Source organism: Crocuta crocuta, unplaced genomic scaffold (assembly GCF_008692635.1).
Source record: "Crocuta crocuta isolate KB4526 unplaced genomic scaffold, BGI_CrCroc_1.0 scaffold708, whole genome shotgun sequence".
Classification (NCBI taxonomy): Eukaryota; Metazoa; Chordata; class Mammalia; order Carnivora; family Hyaenidae; genus Crocuta; species Crocuta crocuta.
The window spans coordinates 196155-214867 of record NW_027530073.1 but is presented as its reverse complement, the minus strand read 5'-3'; the positions used below and the strand labels follow the sequence as shown (position 1 = coordinate 214867).

Here is an 18713-nt window from a genome sequence, read left to right as displayed (position 1 = left end):
TTTGTGGTAGGCACAGTGAAGGACATAAAAAAATTCCACATAATCTTACCATGAGGAGCCTATAATCTGATAGAAAAGCATATATGTGAAATGTAAAATGGAGGACAGTTTGTGATCCAGAACTTCAAATGAGACTTTCATGAATTAATTTAGGAAGAGGACAGTCCCTAAAAATAAAGAATGAGATAAAGAATTCATTTGGAGTCTCAGCCATTTCTGTGACGTCTAAATATATCTCAGCTATTACCTTAATGTTGAAGTGCCCCAGGGCTGATCGTCTTTTATTCTCTTCTCTACTGTCTTTTACTAGGTGATTTCATCCAGTGCTAGGGCTTTAAATACCATCAATATGCTAATGAGCTTTCAATTTATATCTTTCCACCTGACTTCTCTCTGAACTCCAGACTTGCATACCCAACTGCCTGCCCATCTCCACTTGGACGCCTAAAAGACATCGTATGCTTAACAAGTGTAAAAGAGACCTCTTGATTCCCCCCACCCCCGCTGCCTTTAATAATAAGTAACACCAGGAGACAGCCACTGTCCTAAGTACTTTACACACATTTAATCATTTAATCCTTAAGTCACACCTGTGAGGTAACTACTATTATGGTTCTAGTTTTACATAAAAGGAAACTGAGGCACAGAAGCTAAGTAGCTTGGCCGAGGCTGGCCAGTGAAGATGGGATGCCATCTTAGTCTATGTCCACAGTGCATGCTCTCAGAACCATGGCAGGGTGCTCCTCTCCTTTCTGTTTTCCCTAAATCAGGGAACACACCCTGACAGGCCATTCTTAAGAGTTATCCTTGCATCCTTGGTTCTACTCTTTCCTGAAGCTCCTCACATACCCTCCATTATCAAGTTCTTCCAGCTGTATCTCTAAAATATACCTCAAACCTGTTACCTTCACCATCTTTCTTAGCACCATCAGTACTTACCTGGTCTATGATGGCCACCTTGCTGGGGGTCTCACCTTCCATTTTCTCTGTAGTCCAGTCTCCATATGATAGCCAATATGGATTTTTTTTTTAACACAAATCAGATCTTATCACTACCTTGCCAAATATCTCTAATGGCTGCTCCCTGAAATTAGATAAAATCCAAACTCCTCTCCATAGTCTACCAGACCCCATACAGTTTCTTCTTGCCTGCCCTTCTGAACTACTCTCACCTTAGGCTCCTTCACATCCACTGTGCTCCACTCATGCTGGCCTCCCTTTTCTCCCCTTAACCACACTAAGCTTGTTCCATAGAGTCCCTTTGCATGGAATTCTTTTATCCCCAATCTTTGTATTCATGATAGGCTGGTCTCTCCTTTGAAGTCTCAGCTCAAATGTCACATCAGAGAGGATTTCCCTATCCAGTTTCTCCAAATCAGAACTCCCCTGTGTCTAACCCCAGCACCTCCCACCACTCTTAATCTCCCTAAATGTGATTCATAGTTTTCAGAGCTCTCTCATCTACACCCCAAGGTTATTTTATTTGTTCATTCATTTACATGTTTATTGTCTGTTTATTCTCATCAGAGAGGTAAGGTGTATACTGGCAGTGAACTTGACTGTTTGGGTCGCCACTATATAAGCAGTTCCTGCAAGAATGCCTAGAATATAGTAGACACCTATTAATATTTTTGGAGTAGATGAGCAAAAATGGTCTCATTTTCTTCTAGCTGATCCTATACCTTTACATTATTTAAAAGAACTAATTTTACTCATGTTGGATTCTTTCTAGAGTGCTGTTCAAATATTCTCTCCCAGTTCATGGTACGCTTATAACACAAACTGCTTAAATTTACTGAGGGCATACTGGAATTCAGTATTTGACAGGTGACATACATGCTATGAAGTTGGTGTTCTCATTTTACAAATACGGAAACTGATGGTGAGAGAGGTTAAGAAAATTGCCCAGTTACTCCACTAGAGAGGGCTAAGTTGAGATCTGGACTCAGGTTGATCTGTCTGACTTTACCTCCCATGTTCTTTTCAGCAGATATATTATGTTCAGCTATGCAACTGGCGAGGAAAAGTAAATAATCAGAAAGATGAAATGACAGAGAGCTTTTCAGTCTATAAAAATGTGAAAGCCAAGAGAAGAATGATTGAGGTCTATAAATGTTTGAGGGTAGAACAGAATGATCACAGATTTTATAAGAGCTAGGAGCTGGGAAATTTATTTCAAATTAAAAGTTAGCCTCTGGGATGCATTGCAATAACAGATGGTAAAAAATAATTACATAAAGATCTTTTAGATACTTAAATAAGTTATGTTATAGATGGATAATAGGTAATTTAGGGAAACCAAAGTGTCTTAGAATTTTATCCCTCACCTGAAATGCTGAAGTCAGAAAGCTCACCCACACCTTCTCACAATATGCCCTTCATTAGAGCTGTCAGACAAAGCATACCAGGTGGGCTGATGATGGAATTCTAAGTCTCAGAAAACGGATGTTCTGCTCACCCTATTTCACCGTACAATTACTCTGTTCAGATCAGTTGATGCTGGACTTCTTTTAGTAATGTTTTAAAGGCTTCATAGTTAGAACTTGTAAAAACCTTAGAAATGACTAAATCCAATTCTCTTATCTCAGAAAAAGAAACTAACCCCAGAAATAATAATTTATAATTTGTAACATGCTTCCACATTCATAGGTTCACTGCATTCTCACAATGGCTCCCTGACTAACGTGGTGCATTGTTTCCATTACCATCTTTATAGGGCAGAATGAGGCTCTGAGTGGTTACATGTCAGTGAGCTGGTCACTGCAAGACCAGCGTGTGGGCTGCTGTGACTTGGTATCTTCTGAAGGAGGCTGCATAAGCATTCTCCCTATATATTAATGAGGTTCTTTTAACTTATTTTTTAAAATTTTATTTATTTTTAATGTTTATTTCTGAGAGAAAGCGAAAGAGAGAGAGAGCACAAGTGAGGGAGGGGCAGAGAGAGAGGGAGACACCGAATCTGAAGCAGGCTACAGGCTCTGAGTTGTCAGCACAGAGCCCGACACAGAGTTTGAACCCACGAACTGCAAGCTAATTACCTGAGCCAAAGCTGGACGCTTAACCAACAGAGCCACCCAGGTGCCCCTTTATTTAATTTTTTTAAAGTAAACTTTAAAATGCTCAATATGAGACTTGAACTCAGGACTTCATGACCCTAAGCTCAAGAGTCTCATACTCTACTGACTGAGCCAGCCAGGCACCCCAAGTTTCTTTTAATTTAATTATGAGAATTTTCATGAGGTTTTCTGGGAACATTGACATAGGAAGGTTATATATTAACTTAGAAACATCCTGTTCTATTTATGGAATGTGAAATAAAAGGGAAAATGATAACTGACATACAGGGACCATAAACATAAGGAAACTAAATCCTCACTTTAATTAAATGAATGAATGAAAATAATTTCTGACATGTTAAATTGGGGAGAAATAAAGTGCAGAGACCATCACCTCCAACTGGTATGTCTTTTTCTTTGTGAAAAGAAAGTACTATATAGATCAATAACAATTAATATTCTAATGGAAAAAGGACAAAGGGCAATTCTTGAAAGAGAAAAACAAATGGGCAGTAAACATATATGATCATGTTAACCCATGGTCACAATTACATAAATCTAAAAATTTAAAAATCAATGAAATAATATAAAATAATAAATTAGTGGAAAAAGTGAATGTATTATTTTACATATTTGAAATCAATGGAAATTTATTTTCATTCTGGACAAAAACAAATAAACCTAGCCCACTCTATTTGTATTTTCTTGGAGACAAATGTTTAGAGCTTCCTAACACAAAATTTTTCTTCATTAAAAAAATAGTCCTGTTGTTAACAATTTTTGGGGGAACCTTTATCCTTCCTATAATTCAAGCTGGGGTACCTCTATCTTACCTATAATTGAAGCCAAACCTTTTTATTTCTTTATATCACATTATAAGCACATTCAGTTTCACTTAAAAGGATATATCTTGTACTTCCTTCTCATTCTTCCTCCACCCACCCCTCTCTGGTCCTTCTTTCTCCCCTGTTCTTTCCCTCCCCCAAAGACCACTTTCCTATTCTAGTTCTTAAACCTCCTGCTCGGGGACCTCTTTGCCTCTCGAGTCTTTCTTCTGACTAACCTGCTGTTTAGTTTCCTGAAAGATCACAGAAGCAATGCACATTTTGTTTACTTTATTTTGTTAAAATTATCCATTAGTCTTCTTATTAGTTTATAATAAGCCATTCATTTGTTGGAATCATTTTCTCAAATCTTCTGCATCTGTGCCTTCATGTAGAATCTACTTTATCTGCACAAGAAGTTTCACATGTATACACATTTGCTAAAATACTGTCATGCAGTCTTGCTGTATGATATGGCTAAAAACTAAGTGAAAATAAGAATTCTTCTGGCATCAGTTTGAATTCAGTCAAAAACTGTTAATTCTAATTCTGTTATGATCTCTTTACATTATATATTTGCATGTATATGTAGAATTAAGTATTTTTATATAAAATTATTTTCTCTACAGAGAAAGATAATAGGACCCATGTCTTAGTATTTTGCAATAATATTAAATACAGTTTATTTAAATCAGTATTTCCCCAGACGAGCATGTTTATCAGCTGTATCTGAATCATCTAGGTAGACATTAAATATATCCATTCCTCAGCTCTCCCTAAATCTACCAGTCAAAATCTGTGAGTGTAGGATTGGAAAATCTGTATTAAAAATTTTATTTGAGAGAGAGACCATGAGCAGGGTAGAGAGACAGAGGGAGAGGAAATCTCAAGCAGGCTCTATGCTCAGTACAGAGCCAGATGCAGGGCTTGATCCCACGACCCTGAGATCATCACCTGAGCCAAAATCAAGAGTCGGAGGCTCAACTGACTGAGCCACCCAGGCACTCCATGGGAAGTCTGCATTTTTAAACAAGCATTTTGAAATGATTATTTTGCCTTTTCTGTGAATTGGAAATTCATGAAAATAGTCTTATCATGATAAATACATCTAAACATCTCTGAGTGAAATACTGTTTAAGATAAAACTAATGGTAAATTCCTGAACTGTTTCTTTAAAACAAATACTCTATCACCCTGATTTTTATTAATTTGCAAATTACAAGTTGATTAATCACTGATGACTTTAAATAATCTGTATTTTAGGCTCATCAACAATAAAAATACAAACTGTTGAATATGGAGTGGAGTATGGCCACATATGACAATATGTGAGTGACTTGAAGGGTAAGCTTAAGTTCAATAATTATTTTGCTCCTTAGAGACTTTCAGTTAAAATAGGCTGAAAACTGTTGCTGGCTTAAAAATAAAGATATGCAGTTAATTATCTTCCTAGGCTCTCCTTGTTCTTGGAGATGTTGCATTGACATTGTGTCAATTTCTAAGCACAGAGCATTGAACGCCAGGCCTCTGCTTCAGCTCTGAATTATCCCAAAGGGATGATGAACAGCCTCCTGTCACTGGCATCCATTAGAGACTGATCCCATTTAGAAAAACAGAACCTTTTTGAGTAAATGAACAACTGGGTCTTCTCTGAGAATGACGACTGAATACGAATTAGTTTTCATGAAGTTGCAAGTGACAATGATTCTGGAGATCTAGCATCAGTGAGGAAGTTCTAACAAGACTGAAAAATACAGATTTCCTTTTTCATTGTTCATTTGTTCCTCAGTCAGATCACTGACAATGTCCTGTGTCAGATAAGAAATAATAAAGGCTGATTTCTTCCTTTACTCCCTTTAAATGCTTATTACATTTCTATAGAAGATTAGCAAATTATGCAAAAATCTTTTGAATATTAACCTAAACTATTTTTGTCAAAGCAAATATATGAGTTAAAATGAATTTTCATTATAATACCTTCTTGGTTTTGAAAATATTGTCAGATAATTTTTGTTAAAATGTTACACAAAATGTCTTAAAGGTATATTTCAATATATCAGAAATCCACGTCTGGCAGGCCACACTATTAACTATCTTGATGACAGCAACTCTAACCTTTTAACAGCTTATTGTCAAAACCACTCAATTCAATTACTCGAGAGTATCAAGTAAGTTGTCTTTCTATGCAAACTCAAACACTTCACCCCTTAGGATTCCTAAGAAAGGAATGGCTCTGCCATATGTTGTTTTGGTGTATTAGATTATTTCATTCAAGGTAAAGATAGTGATGAACCACCCCTTCTCCCCCCCCCCGTCTTTTTTTGGGTAGATGACTTAATGCCCCAACCAGTGGTTTAATCTGTACAATGTTCCTACTTTTTTTTTTTTTAGAAAGCTATTCCTACTCAGTATATATAGTTCAGAGAAAAAAAAATAGAGACAGTGAGTTATGTAAAAATAAATACGTAAATCTAAACGGGGAGAAAAGAAGCAATGCTGTACAAATCCGAACATCAGAGAATCAAAACAGGGTAGCAAAAGTGAGAAGGGATAAACACATGGAATAGAACTCCATGGTTTTTGGATTACAGTAATTAGGGTAGGGATTCCGAAGAGAGAAAGGCTGATAAAATAAAAGTACTAACTCTGAGGTGAATGTAAGATAAGATAAAATCAAAAGAGAGAGAGAGAAAAAAAAAAGCATAATGAAACTGGTGACCAGAGCTTTAGTAACTGTGAGGTAGTCCTAATGAATTTTAACTTTGTTTCAATTAGTTTAATAATGGATGCAGTTCTAGAAAAAAGTAGTAAACTGACGACAGTCACCTATCTGCTCCTACTAAACAACCTTCAGAGAGCTAAAGTTCTTAAATTACACACGTGAAGAAAGGCTTATTTGCTTTTACCATGTTAACTTTTATAATGTAAGGGTTATGATGAGTTTAAAAACACAATCATTTAATTGTCCTCAATTAATTATTATCGGCTCAGAGAGTTAAAAGAATTATTTGATTATATATCTGTCATGAAAATTTCATATCCCAAGGAGAACAGTAGTAAAATCAGTTGGGGGACAAAGCAACGGAATCAAGAGCAAAAATAAATGATTGGGACCTCATCAAGATTAAAAGCTTCTGCACAGCAAAAGAAACAACCCACAAAACTAATAGGCAACCAACGGAATGGGAAAAGATAGTTGCAAATGACATATCAGATAAAGGGTTAGTATCCAGAATCTATAAGGAACTCACCAAACTCCACACCTGAAAAACGAACAACCCAGTAAAGAAATGGGCAGAAGATATGAACAGACACTTCTCCAAAGAGGACATCCAGATAGCCAGCAGATACATGAAATGATGCTCAGCATCCCTCCTCATCAGGGAAATACAAATCAAAACCACACTGAGATACCACCTCATGCCTGCAAGAGTGGCTAAAATGAGCAAATCAGAGAACTCGAGTTGCTGGAGAGGATGTGGAGAAACAGGCACCCTCTTACACTGTTGGTGGGAATGTAAACGGGTACAGCCCCTCTGGAAAACAGTGTGGAGGCATAGCCTGTGGTAGGCAAAAAATGCCTCTGCTCTCCCCCACCAAGTTTAATAAAATTAGTCCAAGTCCTAATTCCTGAAACCTGTAAATATGTTACTTTTTTTGGTGAAAAGGATTCTGCAGATGAATTCTGAGATGGGGATTATCTGGGTGGACCAATCTAATCACATGGGTCCTTAAAAGTGGAACACCTTCCCAGTTTTAGCCAAAGGGACATGTGACTATGAAAGAAATGCAGAGAGAGATACAATACTGCTTATTTTGAAGATGAAGAAGGGAACATATGAGCCAAGGAATGTGGCTGGACGATAGAAGATGGAAAAGGTGAGGCAATGGATTCTCCCAGGCCCTCCAGAAAGAGCCACTGCCCTGCCCACATCTTGTATGTAGCCCAGTGAGACCCATGCTGGACCTCTGGCCTTCAGAACTGTAAAATAATACCTGAGGGTTGTTTTATGCCACTAAGTTGGTGGTAATTTGTTATAGCAGCAATAGAAAACAAATATACAGACTTTTAGTAATTGGCATGATTAATTACTCATATTATTTATAATCATTGTAATTATTAAGATGAAAATGAAATTCCAACATGCACCAAATGAGTAAATTTTAATACTTTAAAAAATTTAGTCCACTTAGAAGTTTAATAAAATAAGTTGACTACATTTCCTTTATCTGTAAACAGTCTATAAACTGTCAAGCCTATCTAATAATTTATTTTATATCAACAGTATGATTTTAAGATCTCTTTCATATCTCAGGCTACAGTGTCATTATGCAGAAATGGCCTATAAAAGTTAAGAATAAAAAACGTGCTTTAGCTATTGGTTCCTGTTTCTCAGAGACTGAGACAATATACCAGAATTTTCTTCATGTTTTCCTTTCTCTTTTTTTTTTTTGTGCACTTAAAAAAAAAGTTAAAATGCCTGTGTAAGGCACATTAAAACATTATAGGGACTGTAAAATCTTAGTACATACAGATAAAAAAAAGTTAAATGATCTAAATTATTGATAATTTCTGTTCTTTAGTCTAGTACCAAAAGTATCTGTCACTATGCCACCCAAATTCAGTACAAACTGCTAAACTGGTAAATTACAAGAATCGCAGGCAAAAATGCCTAGAAAGAAGGCATGTTAACTCAAATCTTAAAGTAAAATCTACCTTGTCCATATCATTGCATAAAGGCCAATGCATTCCAAGAAGCGGTTGATACTAAGTTTTGTTGCACATTTATAATTAAATCCACAGCAAAGCTTCAGATATGGCCCATTAAGCTATAATAGACTTGTCATGGATGTAATTTACTATAAAGTAGAATTTAGAAGGAAGGATTTGATATGAACACCACAGTGTTGTGTTAGGAGACAGCTGGGAAGCAATGTGAGGTGGAAATCTCAGCTTTTTGAGCCAGGTAGGCCTGCATTTTGTAGTCTGGGACTGCCATTTGCTATTGTAAGACCCTAAGCAAGTTAGTCATAGTATATGAATCTGTTTCTTTATGTAAAGTAATTGTACTTATAGTCATTGTTTTAAACGATTTTTGTGACTGTGAAATGACAACAAATGTAAAATACTTAAAACAATATATGAACTCAACAAGTATAACCTGTTTGGGGAGTGGAGAAGTACCCCAAAGCATATCATTATAAAACAACTACATCTTTCATAGGCCTAACATTATAAGCCATCATCACAGAAATACAAAAGAAGATCCCTTTATGTTTTGATTTACTTCTTAGAATTGTGGAATATTAAAAAAATAAAAACTCTAATAACTCAACTCTCAATCCAGAGAAGGACACAACCGAGTAACCGTTAAATAGCAAAATTTTCTCCTTTGTTTTTTTACTTCCTTTATAAAAAAATGTGTCATCATTCATCAATGTAGCCCTTGAAATCCCTATCACAGCACTTTAACAGAACAGATGTTAATAACTTTCTGAACTGAACTGAATCTCTTTAGAATCTAAGTCTTTACTCAGAGTTTTTACCTTCTCATCTGCTGGTCTAGTGTGTGGAGCTGCTATTACCGGGTTGGGCTCTAGTACCATCAATGATGGCTCTGCTCTTTATCATGCTTGGAAAAGACTCATTGTATCAGGCCTTTAAGAATGTAACTAGTCACCAAATATTTTGTTTATACATCCATGTGGTGTTCAGCAATAGCATTTGTCTCTTAAATGATTTCGAACTCATTGTTTTAGAATGTTACTGGGTAACAGATCACTCCTTAATATTAATAGTAATAGAAATATATTCTATCTCACAAGTTAACAAGTTTAATAAAGTGTATTAAGTGTATGTTGATAATGGATATGAAATAGGTTTTTCCCTTTGTCTAAACTATTATTTTCTTATGTTAAATTATTGCCAAAATTGATTTCCAGAAAATTATTTCCTCAAAATAATTATTTGTATAACTGCTAGCACACTATGACTATTAGAGTTTGATAATTATGAGAGTGATATTTTTCCTGTATATTATAAATCACTTTATATCAAATTTATAAATACATATTCCACCAAACTAAAAAAGACAAAAATATTTTATATACATTCATAGGAACAGTCCCAAATTGCCTAAGTTTTTGACAACTGTAAAATAATTAGGGACCAGTGAATTCTGACATACTCCACTAGCACGTGCATTCAGGTGACTCCTAGGGATCCATAATCTTCCTAGGATGAGCCGTAAGGGTCAAATATGAGGGAACTGTTAACTAAGCATCGTAAACTCAACAAAACTGCCTTTCAAAGATGAGGATGAATAAAGCATTTGCATTCCATTAAAAAAATCCTGAGAGCGTTTACCATGAATCAACTCTAAATCTAAATAAACTGACTTAAAAGAAGTTCTATAGGATGTGCTTCTAGAAGAATGAGATTCATTCATTCAACAAATATATACTGACCCAGGCACACTTAAGGGAATACCTCAGTGAACAGAATGGATGAGAAAATCTTACCCTCATGGAGCTTTTATTTTAGTAGCCAAAGTCACAAACCAATATGAATAACTAAATATATATAGTATGTTCAGTAGCAGTAGTATGCTCTTAAACCTTTACTAACTGGCTCTTTGGAGGGGAAAAAAAACGCCTGCATCTGTGCATTTGCCAATTTCTGTCATATAAATGCTACCTCCATTTCCAACAGCTGGCTATGTCACAGGGGAAGAGGCACACAATTGTCCTGGTGAGCCTGTGTGAGGTCCTGGGGAGCACACCAGTGATGATCATAAGTGCTAGGGAGAAAAATTAGCAGGAAAAGATGGGGAGGTTTAGGTGTTGTCATTTTAAAAAGAATGGTCAGAGAATACTTCACTGAGAAAGTAAGATTTGAGTAAAGAAGGAAGGGAGAAAGAGAGCCATGCACCAATTTGGCAGAAATTTTAGGCAGAAAGAAGAGCAAATGCAAAACTGTGAAGCAGGAGCTGGGGACAGCAAGAATGTTACAGAGGTTACAGTGGAGAGAGAGGCTATAAAAGATTGTGAGAATTTAGCTTTTAGTGTAAGATTGGAAGTCAGTGGAGGGTTTTGAGCAGAAGAAGGACATGATTTAAATTCTATGTTAATGGTTTCACTCTGGCTTCTCTGCTGAAAAGGAGTAGGCCAAACTAATAAAACTTCCATGGTAGTAAAAATAATAATATCTAAAATCTGGGATTAAGCAACAACAACAATACAGTTAATGTCCAAAGCAAGCAAGAATGGCTCATCGGCCAGAGGAGAGTGGGCATGATTGGAGATAAAGCAGTTTGTACTTTTTGACTGAGGTGTGAAGATTCTGATTAATATTAGAACTTGTTTAGCACATATGTTTAAATTTCTGGAGAAACTAATAGAAGAACAGAAATAAAATATATACATTTCAAACCAAGAGTGCGTAGAAAAAAGAAGGAAACTTGATAATAAAGGCAATAAAAAAAGAGGAGAAAACAAAGAAAAAGAAGAAACAAAACAAGTGGGACAAATATAAGACACTTCAAATTAATCCATACACACTGATAATCAAATCAAGTGTATACAGATTGATCTTGTTAATTACTGACAAAGTTGATAAACAGAAAATTAATTGACAAGTTGTTTTGTAAGCTAATTTATAATGTGAAGACACAGAAGAGAGAACAAATATGAAAAGGAGATAATGTATAATTTTCAAATAGTAACCCCCAAAAAGCTATGTCAGCATTAAGGTAACCATAAAATGATAAAATATTAAATTAATGTATAAATATTATGTAAATATAAGTGTGTGTATATATACATACATATATATACAGGAAAGATTTACAATCCATTATTAGGGTTGAAGAATTAAGCACACTTCCTTTGGTAACATCAAGTAGTACACCCTGCTCCTTCCCCCACCTCCACAAAAAGATGAGAATAGTAAGAACACAGGAGATTTGACAAACACAGTTAACAAGGTTGAACGAATAGATAGACTTTAACTGGAGAGTATTTGTTTTTGTCAAGTACATAAGCACTATTATATCCAATAAAGTGATTCTGGCAAATTTAAAATATTTTTAGTTTCAAGCAGACAACAGGCTTTTGGAGCAAATTGCAATTAGAATGAAAATCAGCAAATAAATGATAAGAAACATTAGAGAAAAAGGAAAGGAATTAGAGAAAAATGAGAGTCAAGGAGAGGGGGGATTGGTGCTGTGTAGGTTTTGACATCCATTCAGAGCACTATCATAAATAGTGAACTATCTGGAGAAATTTNTCCCCCCCCCCCCCCCCCCCCCCGCCGCCCCACACATTTGGTATGTTAAATTCTTTTTCAATGATTTTATGAAGCCTCTGGCTTTACTTTAGCTGGGGTAGGGAATATTCTTATGAGAGTGAAGTCAGACAGCATAGAGATCACCTTTACACTCCAATTACAGCCTCCAGGGGTTGGCCCCTAGCAACACTGAGAAGTCAGCCAAGTCTGTCTTCTGAGCCTGATACCACTTATTTCTCAGACCTTTATGGCTTTTCTTACTTCTATTTTCAGCACTTTTTTTTCCCTAGGCACTCTGGAATCTTTAGTTACTGAGGAAAATAATGATAAAGTCACTGATGACATCATGTTAAAGATTTAAGAACTGCTCTCTCTCTTAAGGCCACTTTTGGTTAAGGGCCAATCTACCACAGCCAAATTAAGAGTAGACACATAAAGAGACTAGTGGAAAAGACTGGGGGTACTGTGGAGGTGAAAGGGGGTGCTGAGTACTTCCAATCACACTATGGGCACCTCTATGCCTGGGCTGGTTCCTCATTTTCTCATGGATGTTAGAAAGTTTGTCAAAAAGACAACGTGTGCCTACCTTCAAAGGAGGGGGCTGAAACACAGGAGGAAGAGGGTGCTATATACCTCTTTGATTTGTTGACAGTATAGCTGCAGAGAGTTCAGTAAAACTTTGAAAGGCCCCTTTCCCTCTTCTACTTCACAACGGTCGTAGAGGTGAAATGTTACAGGATATGCTCTAACTCTAAAGGTATAATGGGTCTTGGGCCAAGAGTGAATTCACTCTTCTAAGGCAGAATGTGAATTGTTAATGTTCACTTGGTCAAACTGTGCTTTCATCTATAACTTGAAAATGCTTTTATGGTAGAAACATCTATTTATATACCACTGTCCCTTGCCAAAACCCTTTCTGTATACTTCATCTCAGGAAGTCTAAGGACAGGGCCTAGAACATGAACAACTAGGAATATCACAAAAACTAGTCCATAGTGAATTTTAGACAAGTCTTGTCCACACAGTTCAATAAAACACACACACACCCATTTTCTGACTTCAATGGGACTGAAATTAGTATTGATGCTTTTGAAGAATGTATTAATTACCTAAAGTATATGTTCCTTCATTCTTTAAGGGCTATGGCTTGGGAGCTTATAAATTCTGCAACTAATAAGGACAACACCTTAGGTCTGCATTTTTTTTCATCCTCATGAAGAGTCCTATATTTTGTGCCATTTCAGTTTCTTATGTCCCTTTGAGGCTCCTTATAAAGTGCTCATAGTATTTAGCAGCAAAATAGGTAAAGACTGATATTACTAGAATTGCTAATTCTAATTTTCCAATTAAATAAGTAAACACATTTTGGTTTTGGTTACGCATAAGGAAAAGAATAACACTTCTGAAATGATCAGTATAATAATTAAAATGTATGTGCTATGCACCATCCCGCTAATTTTGCAGGAAACATTCAATGTCACCTTTAATTTCCTCACATTCCTTTCAATTTTCCTAATAATTTAAATAGGGAAAATAGAATATTCTTCATAAGTGGTAATAATTCAATAAAAGAACTTGATTAAAAATATTTCTATTAATTACATACTTTTAATTACCATATCCACAACCTTTTCCTAGATCACATGCTCTTTGATCTCTCTTCGGAGGATAAAAGGTAACGTCTCCCTCACCCGAGCTAGTTAGGTAGACGTATCATCCCAGTTTGCCTGGGACTCAGTTTCAGCACTGAATGCTCTCAGTCTAGGGAAACCAGGATGGTTGGTCACCCTCACTTCAGTTCATCCTCCAGCTAATTTCTCTTCTCGCCTTCACATCAACATTTCTCCACTGAGTATTCCACACTCTTCTTCTCTATGTCTTAACTCTCTAATTCACTCCTGAACTTCCTGCGACTATGCCTCTGCCTCGATGGCTGCATTCCCCTGGAGTTTGCCAGAGTCTCCAACAACCTTCATCTTTTACCAAAGGAGACTTGCCAGTTCTTACCTCAGTGGCCCCTGCTGCTGGACTTCACATTGCTGATCATACCCTCCTTGAAGTTCTCTATCTCCAAGGCTTATATACTAGTACTCCTTATTCATGGGGGAAATATTCCAAAACCAATAGTGGACGCCTGAGATTGCAGATAATACCAAACCCTATGTATGTTTTTTTCATATACATACATCCCTATGATAAAATCTAATTTATAAATTAGGTACAGAAAAAAATGAACAACAATAATACAATAGAATAATTATAATATACTGTAATAAAAGTTATGTGAATGTGGTCTCTCTCTCTCTCTCTCAAAATATCTTATTACACTGTCCTCACCCTTCATGTGATGATGTGAGATGACAGAATGCCTAGTGATGAGATGAAGTAAGGTGAATGACGCAGGCATTGTGATATATGTTAGGCTACTATTGACCTCATGACCTTGAATCAGGAGGATCATCTGCTTTCCGATCATGGTTGGCTGCTGGTATCTGAAACTATGGAAGACAAAACCACAGATAAAAGGGGGGGGTGGCTACTGTATATATAACATCATGGCTTCTTAGTCTCTGATACTATTCTTTTTGACTCTTATTAATGAGATCATCTCCACTTGTTTCCTTAAAGATGATTTTTCTTAAGATTCTATACTCCGGCTTCTTCCCTTATTATTCTAGAAACCCTTTCCCTGGTTGATCTCACATGTTTTCATGCTTTGAGCCATTCTCAAGTGGAAACTATACTTGCTATCCAGACTTCTCTTGTGAGCCAACTACCTGCTAAACATCTGTACCTGTATACCTCAGATGCACTTTGATAATTTAACATTTTTAATAGGGCGTCTAATTACCTTCACTATTATCTCTTGCTCTCTCCTCTTTGTTGTTGGAATAACCAACTATAATTCACCTATGGTAAAATTTTTAATGATATCCTTGATTATATTCTCTTTCATCTCCACTGATCCAATTAGTCAATTGTTCAATTGTATCTCCTAAATAGTTCTTAAATTGGTCATTTTCTCTCCATTCTTTATCATTTCCTAGTTCCAGGAAATTTCCTTTTGTCTGAAATATCACTGCTGCAGCCTTCCAAATCATCATATTGCTCTAGCCTTGCCTTCAAAATCTGTCCTACTTAATAGGACTTAATAATTTCAGGTACATAGCACACAGTATAGTGTTTCCCACAGCGTTACTTATATAAACCCATGTAGACACCTTTACTGTTGTGTTTACCACAAGCAAACTATTACCTACTTATCAGCGCCCATACCCACCCCTAAGACTGTAAACTTCTTAAGAGGGGAGTCATGTATTTTTTACCTTTGTATCCCTAGTGCATGCCTCTGTGCCCGGCATGTGGTATTGCCCAGTTACTGCTCAGGTAGATGGTCAACCCAATCACCAGCTATGTGCTTTCTGGCTTTATTACTATCCTCCCCCCACCCTCTCTTCTAAAGAAATGGGGCTATGGCTTATGATTCTATCTACATATTATCAAAAATACTTCACATGTAGTACATGCTTAATAGCTAGTTACATAATGAATAAATAAAAAAGAAAGAAAGAAGGAAAGAATGAGGAAGCAAATGTTTAGACTCTCAGGGTAACCGCATACAATGAATTAGTGTTTTGATGCTCAATCTAAGATATAATTTAGAAGTTTAAAAGCCCAAATAATTCTAAATATACTTTTTTTAAGCCTTCAGATTGGTTAGAAAATATATTCCCATCTAAATGAGCAATTCATTAAATATTTTATACATGCTGAATTCTTATTAAATGTGTTCAATTGTAATGTGTTTAATTTTTTGTACCCCTTAAAATGGCTTAAACTTGAGAGCACTGAAGGTGTTTTATATTTTGTATAACTTTAGAGGATATAGTAGGGTTTGCATATAAAACTGAGAGATTTATCTAGCACATTTTAAAATGGTGTTAACAATATATCTTGCCAGTTTTAAAGAATTATTCTTCAAAATAAAACCTTAAAAACGTTTTTATCATAATATTTTGAAGTGAAAAAATTAGAAGAGAATTATATACTGTTTGTAATTTTTAAGTGCAAAATGTTTAAACTACCAACTTGGTTTTAATTTAGCTATAATTCTCAAAGCATATTCATAAGACTTAATGAAAACTTAAGCACAACTTCCTTATTAATTCATTTTTATTGAGTTAAAAAGAGTCTAAAATATTGTAAAGAAATATGGACTTTTTTTTCTTTTCAGTTTTCACACACTCTTGTAACATTCAATCGTCCCTCTAGTTTGTGATTTAACTAGTATAATGAACATTACTATTATTTGCCAGATGTATAGTGTCTATAGAAAAGAATGCAGTTTTCAAGATATTTTTTCCTTTTGATTTAGTCCTTTGTATTTTACCAGAAGGTCAAAGCTGCACAGAATAAAAAAAGTATGTATCAAAATCTCTCCTTTCACTTTTATGAGAAATCATTATGCAGTATAAAGAAGATAGAAACCTATAATATTTTGAATTGGAAAGCAAGATAAGTGTAGATCATTTTAATTTTAAGTTTCATTAATATTAAACAACTAGTTGTTTATGTAACACAATTCATTCACAATGATCAATTATCTTCAAATAAGTGTTTTCTATTTAAGGGCAACAGTTTGACACAATTAGAAATTGAATAGTATTTAAATGCAGCATAATGGGCTTCATATATGTACCAGAAGTGTTCAATGAATTCTGAAACTTGATTTAATCTTTATGTTTATATATGAATAAGTAAGCTTCTATATTCACAGCTCTCCATATTTAGTAGTGCTGATTTTGTTTCGAAAAAAATATAAGAGAAAATGAGTTGAACATTTGACTTCCAAAAATATCTGAACTTGCTACTTATGAGATCTTTAATTCTTGAAAATTTGTGGGAGTACTTATTTTCATTAAAACAAATTCACTTTTATTTCATATTTAAATTAACTAAAGTCTTAGTAAGAGTTTTCTAAGGTAAATAGTTTCTGGAAAGTTAATTAAAAAAGTCAGTGTCTATTCTAGTTTTACATACACATAGAAAAACATTTCAAGATCCTGCTACACTCAGTCTTTTAGCACACCTTCATTTTTCTTGATTCAGAAAGAAATAGCCCTTTATCTCAAATATAGCTGAGGGTAGCCAATTCATCCCAGTTTGCCTAAGACATTCCAATAAAATGAAAATCCCACATCCTGGGAAATCCCTTAGCCCCAGAAAAACCGAGACAGTTGGTAAACCCACTGAGAGATGACCTAATCATGAAACTTTGAGATAAAAAGCCTTACCTTAACATCATTGGTGTTCATTCTTGTTCCCTCCTTTCCCACAAAAATATCATCAATATCCACAAGAATATACCTGTCCAAGGACAGTGTCAGCCTCTTTCCTGACAAGAAGGAGACAGCATCTATGAAGATGAGCTTGTGCAACCAAAAGTTCAAGTTGTTGCCAAAAAAAACTCTTTGAATTCCATCATGAAGCCCCAAGTCATATATGACAGTGGCATAAAAAGCACCTTTAGAGACAGGAGGAGAAAGGTTTTCTGGAGTCTTTACTTTGGCAAATATTACTGGTTGGTAGGCTGAGTGATTAATCTGGAACACTGTCCAGTCAGTTCCAGGTAAAGAACCTTTTTCAAGTTTGGAAGATTTGGTCACACGAAGCAACGGAGAATGGGGATTAATACAACAATCTTTTACTGCAAGGTTTCCATATATGGAAAAAGGGAAACCTTTCAACTGAAAGCTCTGTGGGCTCTTCTCACTAGTTTTGTGGAATCCAATGACACCCACACCATATTCCATACAGTATTTATCTAACAGGCTTCGGTTCCAAGAATCCATGTTTATATACTTTAATATATTCTCATAAATAATGAGAATATATTTGCCTTTAGTTTTTTCTGTAAGTGCTGGGAGATCCCCCTTTCCAGGAGCAATTTCAATGTGATACTGGAATCTGCTGGATTCTAGAATCATAATTATGTCTTGACCAAGCGATGAGTATTGGCTCTCCACAAACACCAGGACCGTGGGGTCTGTCTTCAGGGCATCGGAAAGCTTCATTGTCTTGACTTCCGTGAGCCTGTATGGTGGGTGCTGGAAGTCCCCACAGTCTACTTCTGACATCAGCTCAGAGGGTTCATTTTCCTGTTTGTAGCCACTATACAGGTAATATGCAGAAATAATAATGCTCACCATACAAAATGTGGCAAGCAGAATAACGGTCCTTTGAAAGTGTCTGTGAAGCTTCATGATAAAACTCATGCTGTATATGCTTTCCTCAGACTGTTCCAATAGAAGCACCATAAAAAAGAAGAAAAGATGGTGTTCAGCTACTTTTCCAGTCTCAGTCGATAGTTTATGTCACCATTGCAGCACATTTGTATCACTTGATTAGGACTCACAGAAAATGTAGTCTGAAAAGTAGAATAAAATAGAATAGAATATCATACATTCATTCTGCACCATTAAATGAGCAAGTTTTTGTCCTGCTGATTGGCACAAGTGGCAAGCTGTTAGGCAGATGAACTGGTGT

General features: G+C 35.8%; 1 protein-coding gene across 1 annotated transcript in view; it reads right to left on the bottom strand.

Annotated features, from left to right (window-relative positions):
- LOC144232035 (bifunctional heparan sulfate N-deacetylase/N-sulfotransferase 3) overlaps positions 1-18457 on the bottom strand; it is a 181986-nt gene extending 163529 nt beyond the window's left edge. The window contains exon 1 of the mRNA XM_077764718.1: positions 17462-18457. Within this exon, the coding sequence (XP_077620844.1) occupies positions 17462-18442 (981 nt within the window). The 5' untranslated portion in view covers positions 18443-18457. The remainder of the gene's footprint in view (positions 1-17461) is intronic.
- Positions 18458-18713: the final 256 nt, after the last annotated feature.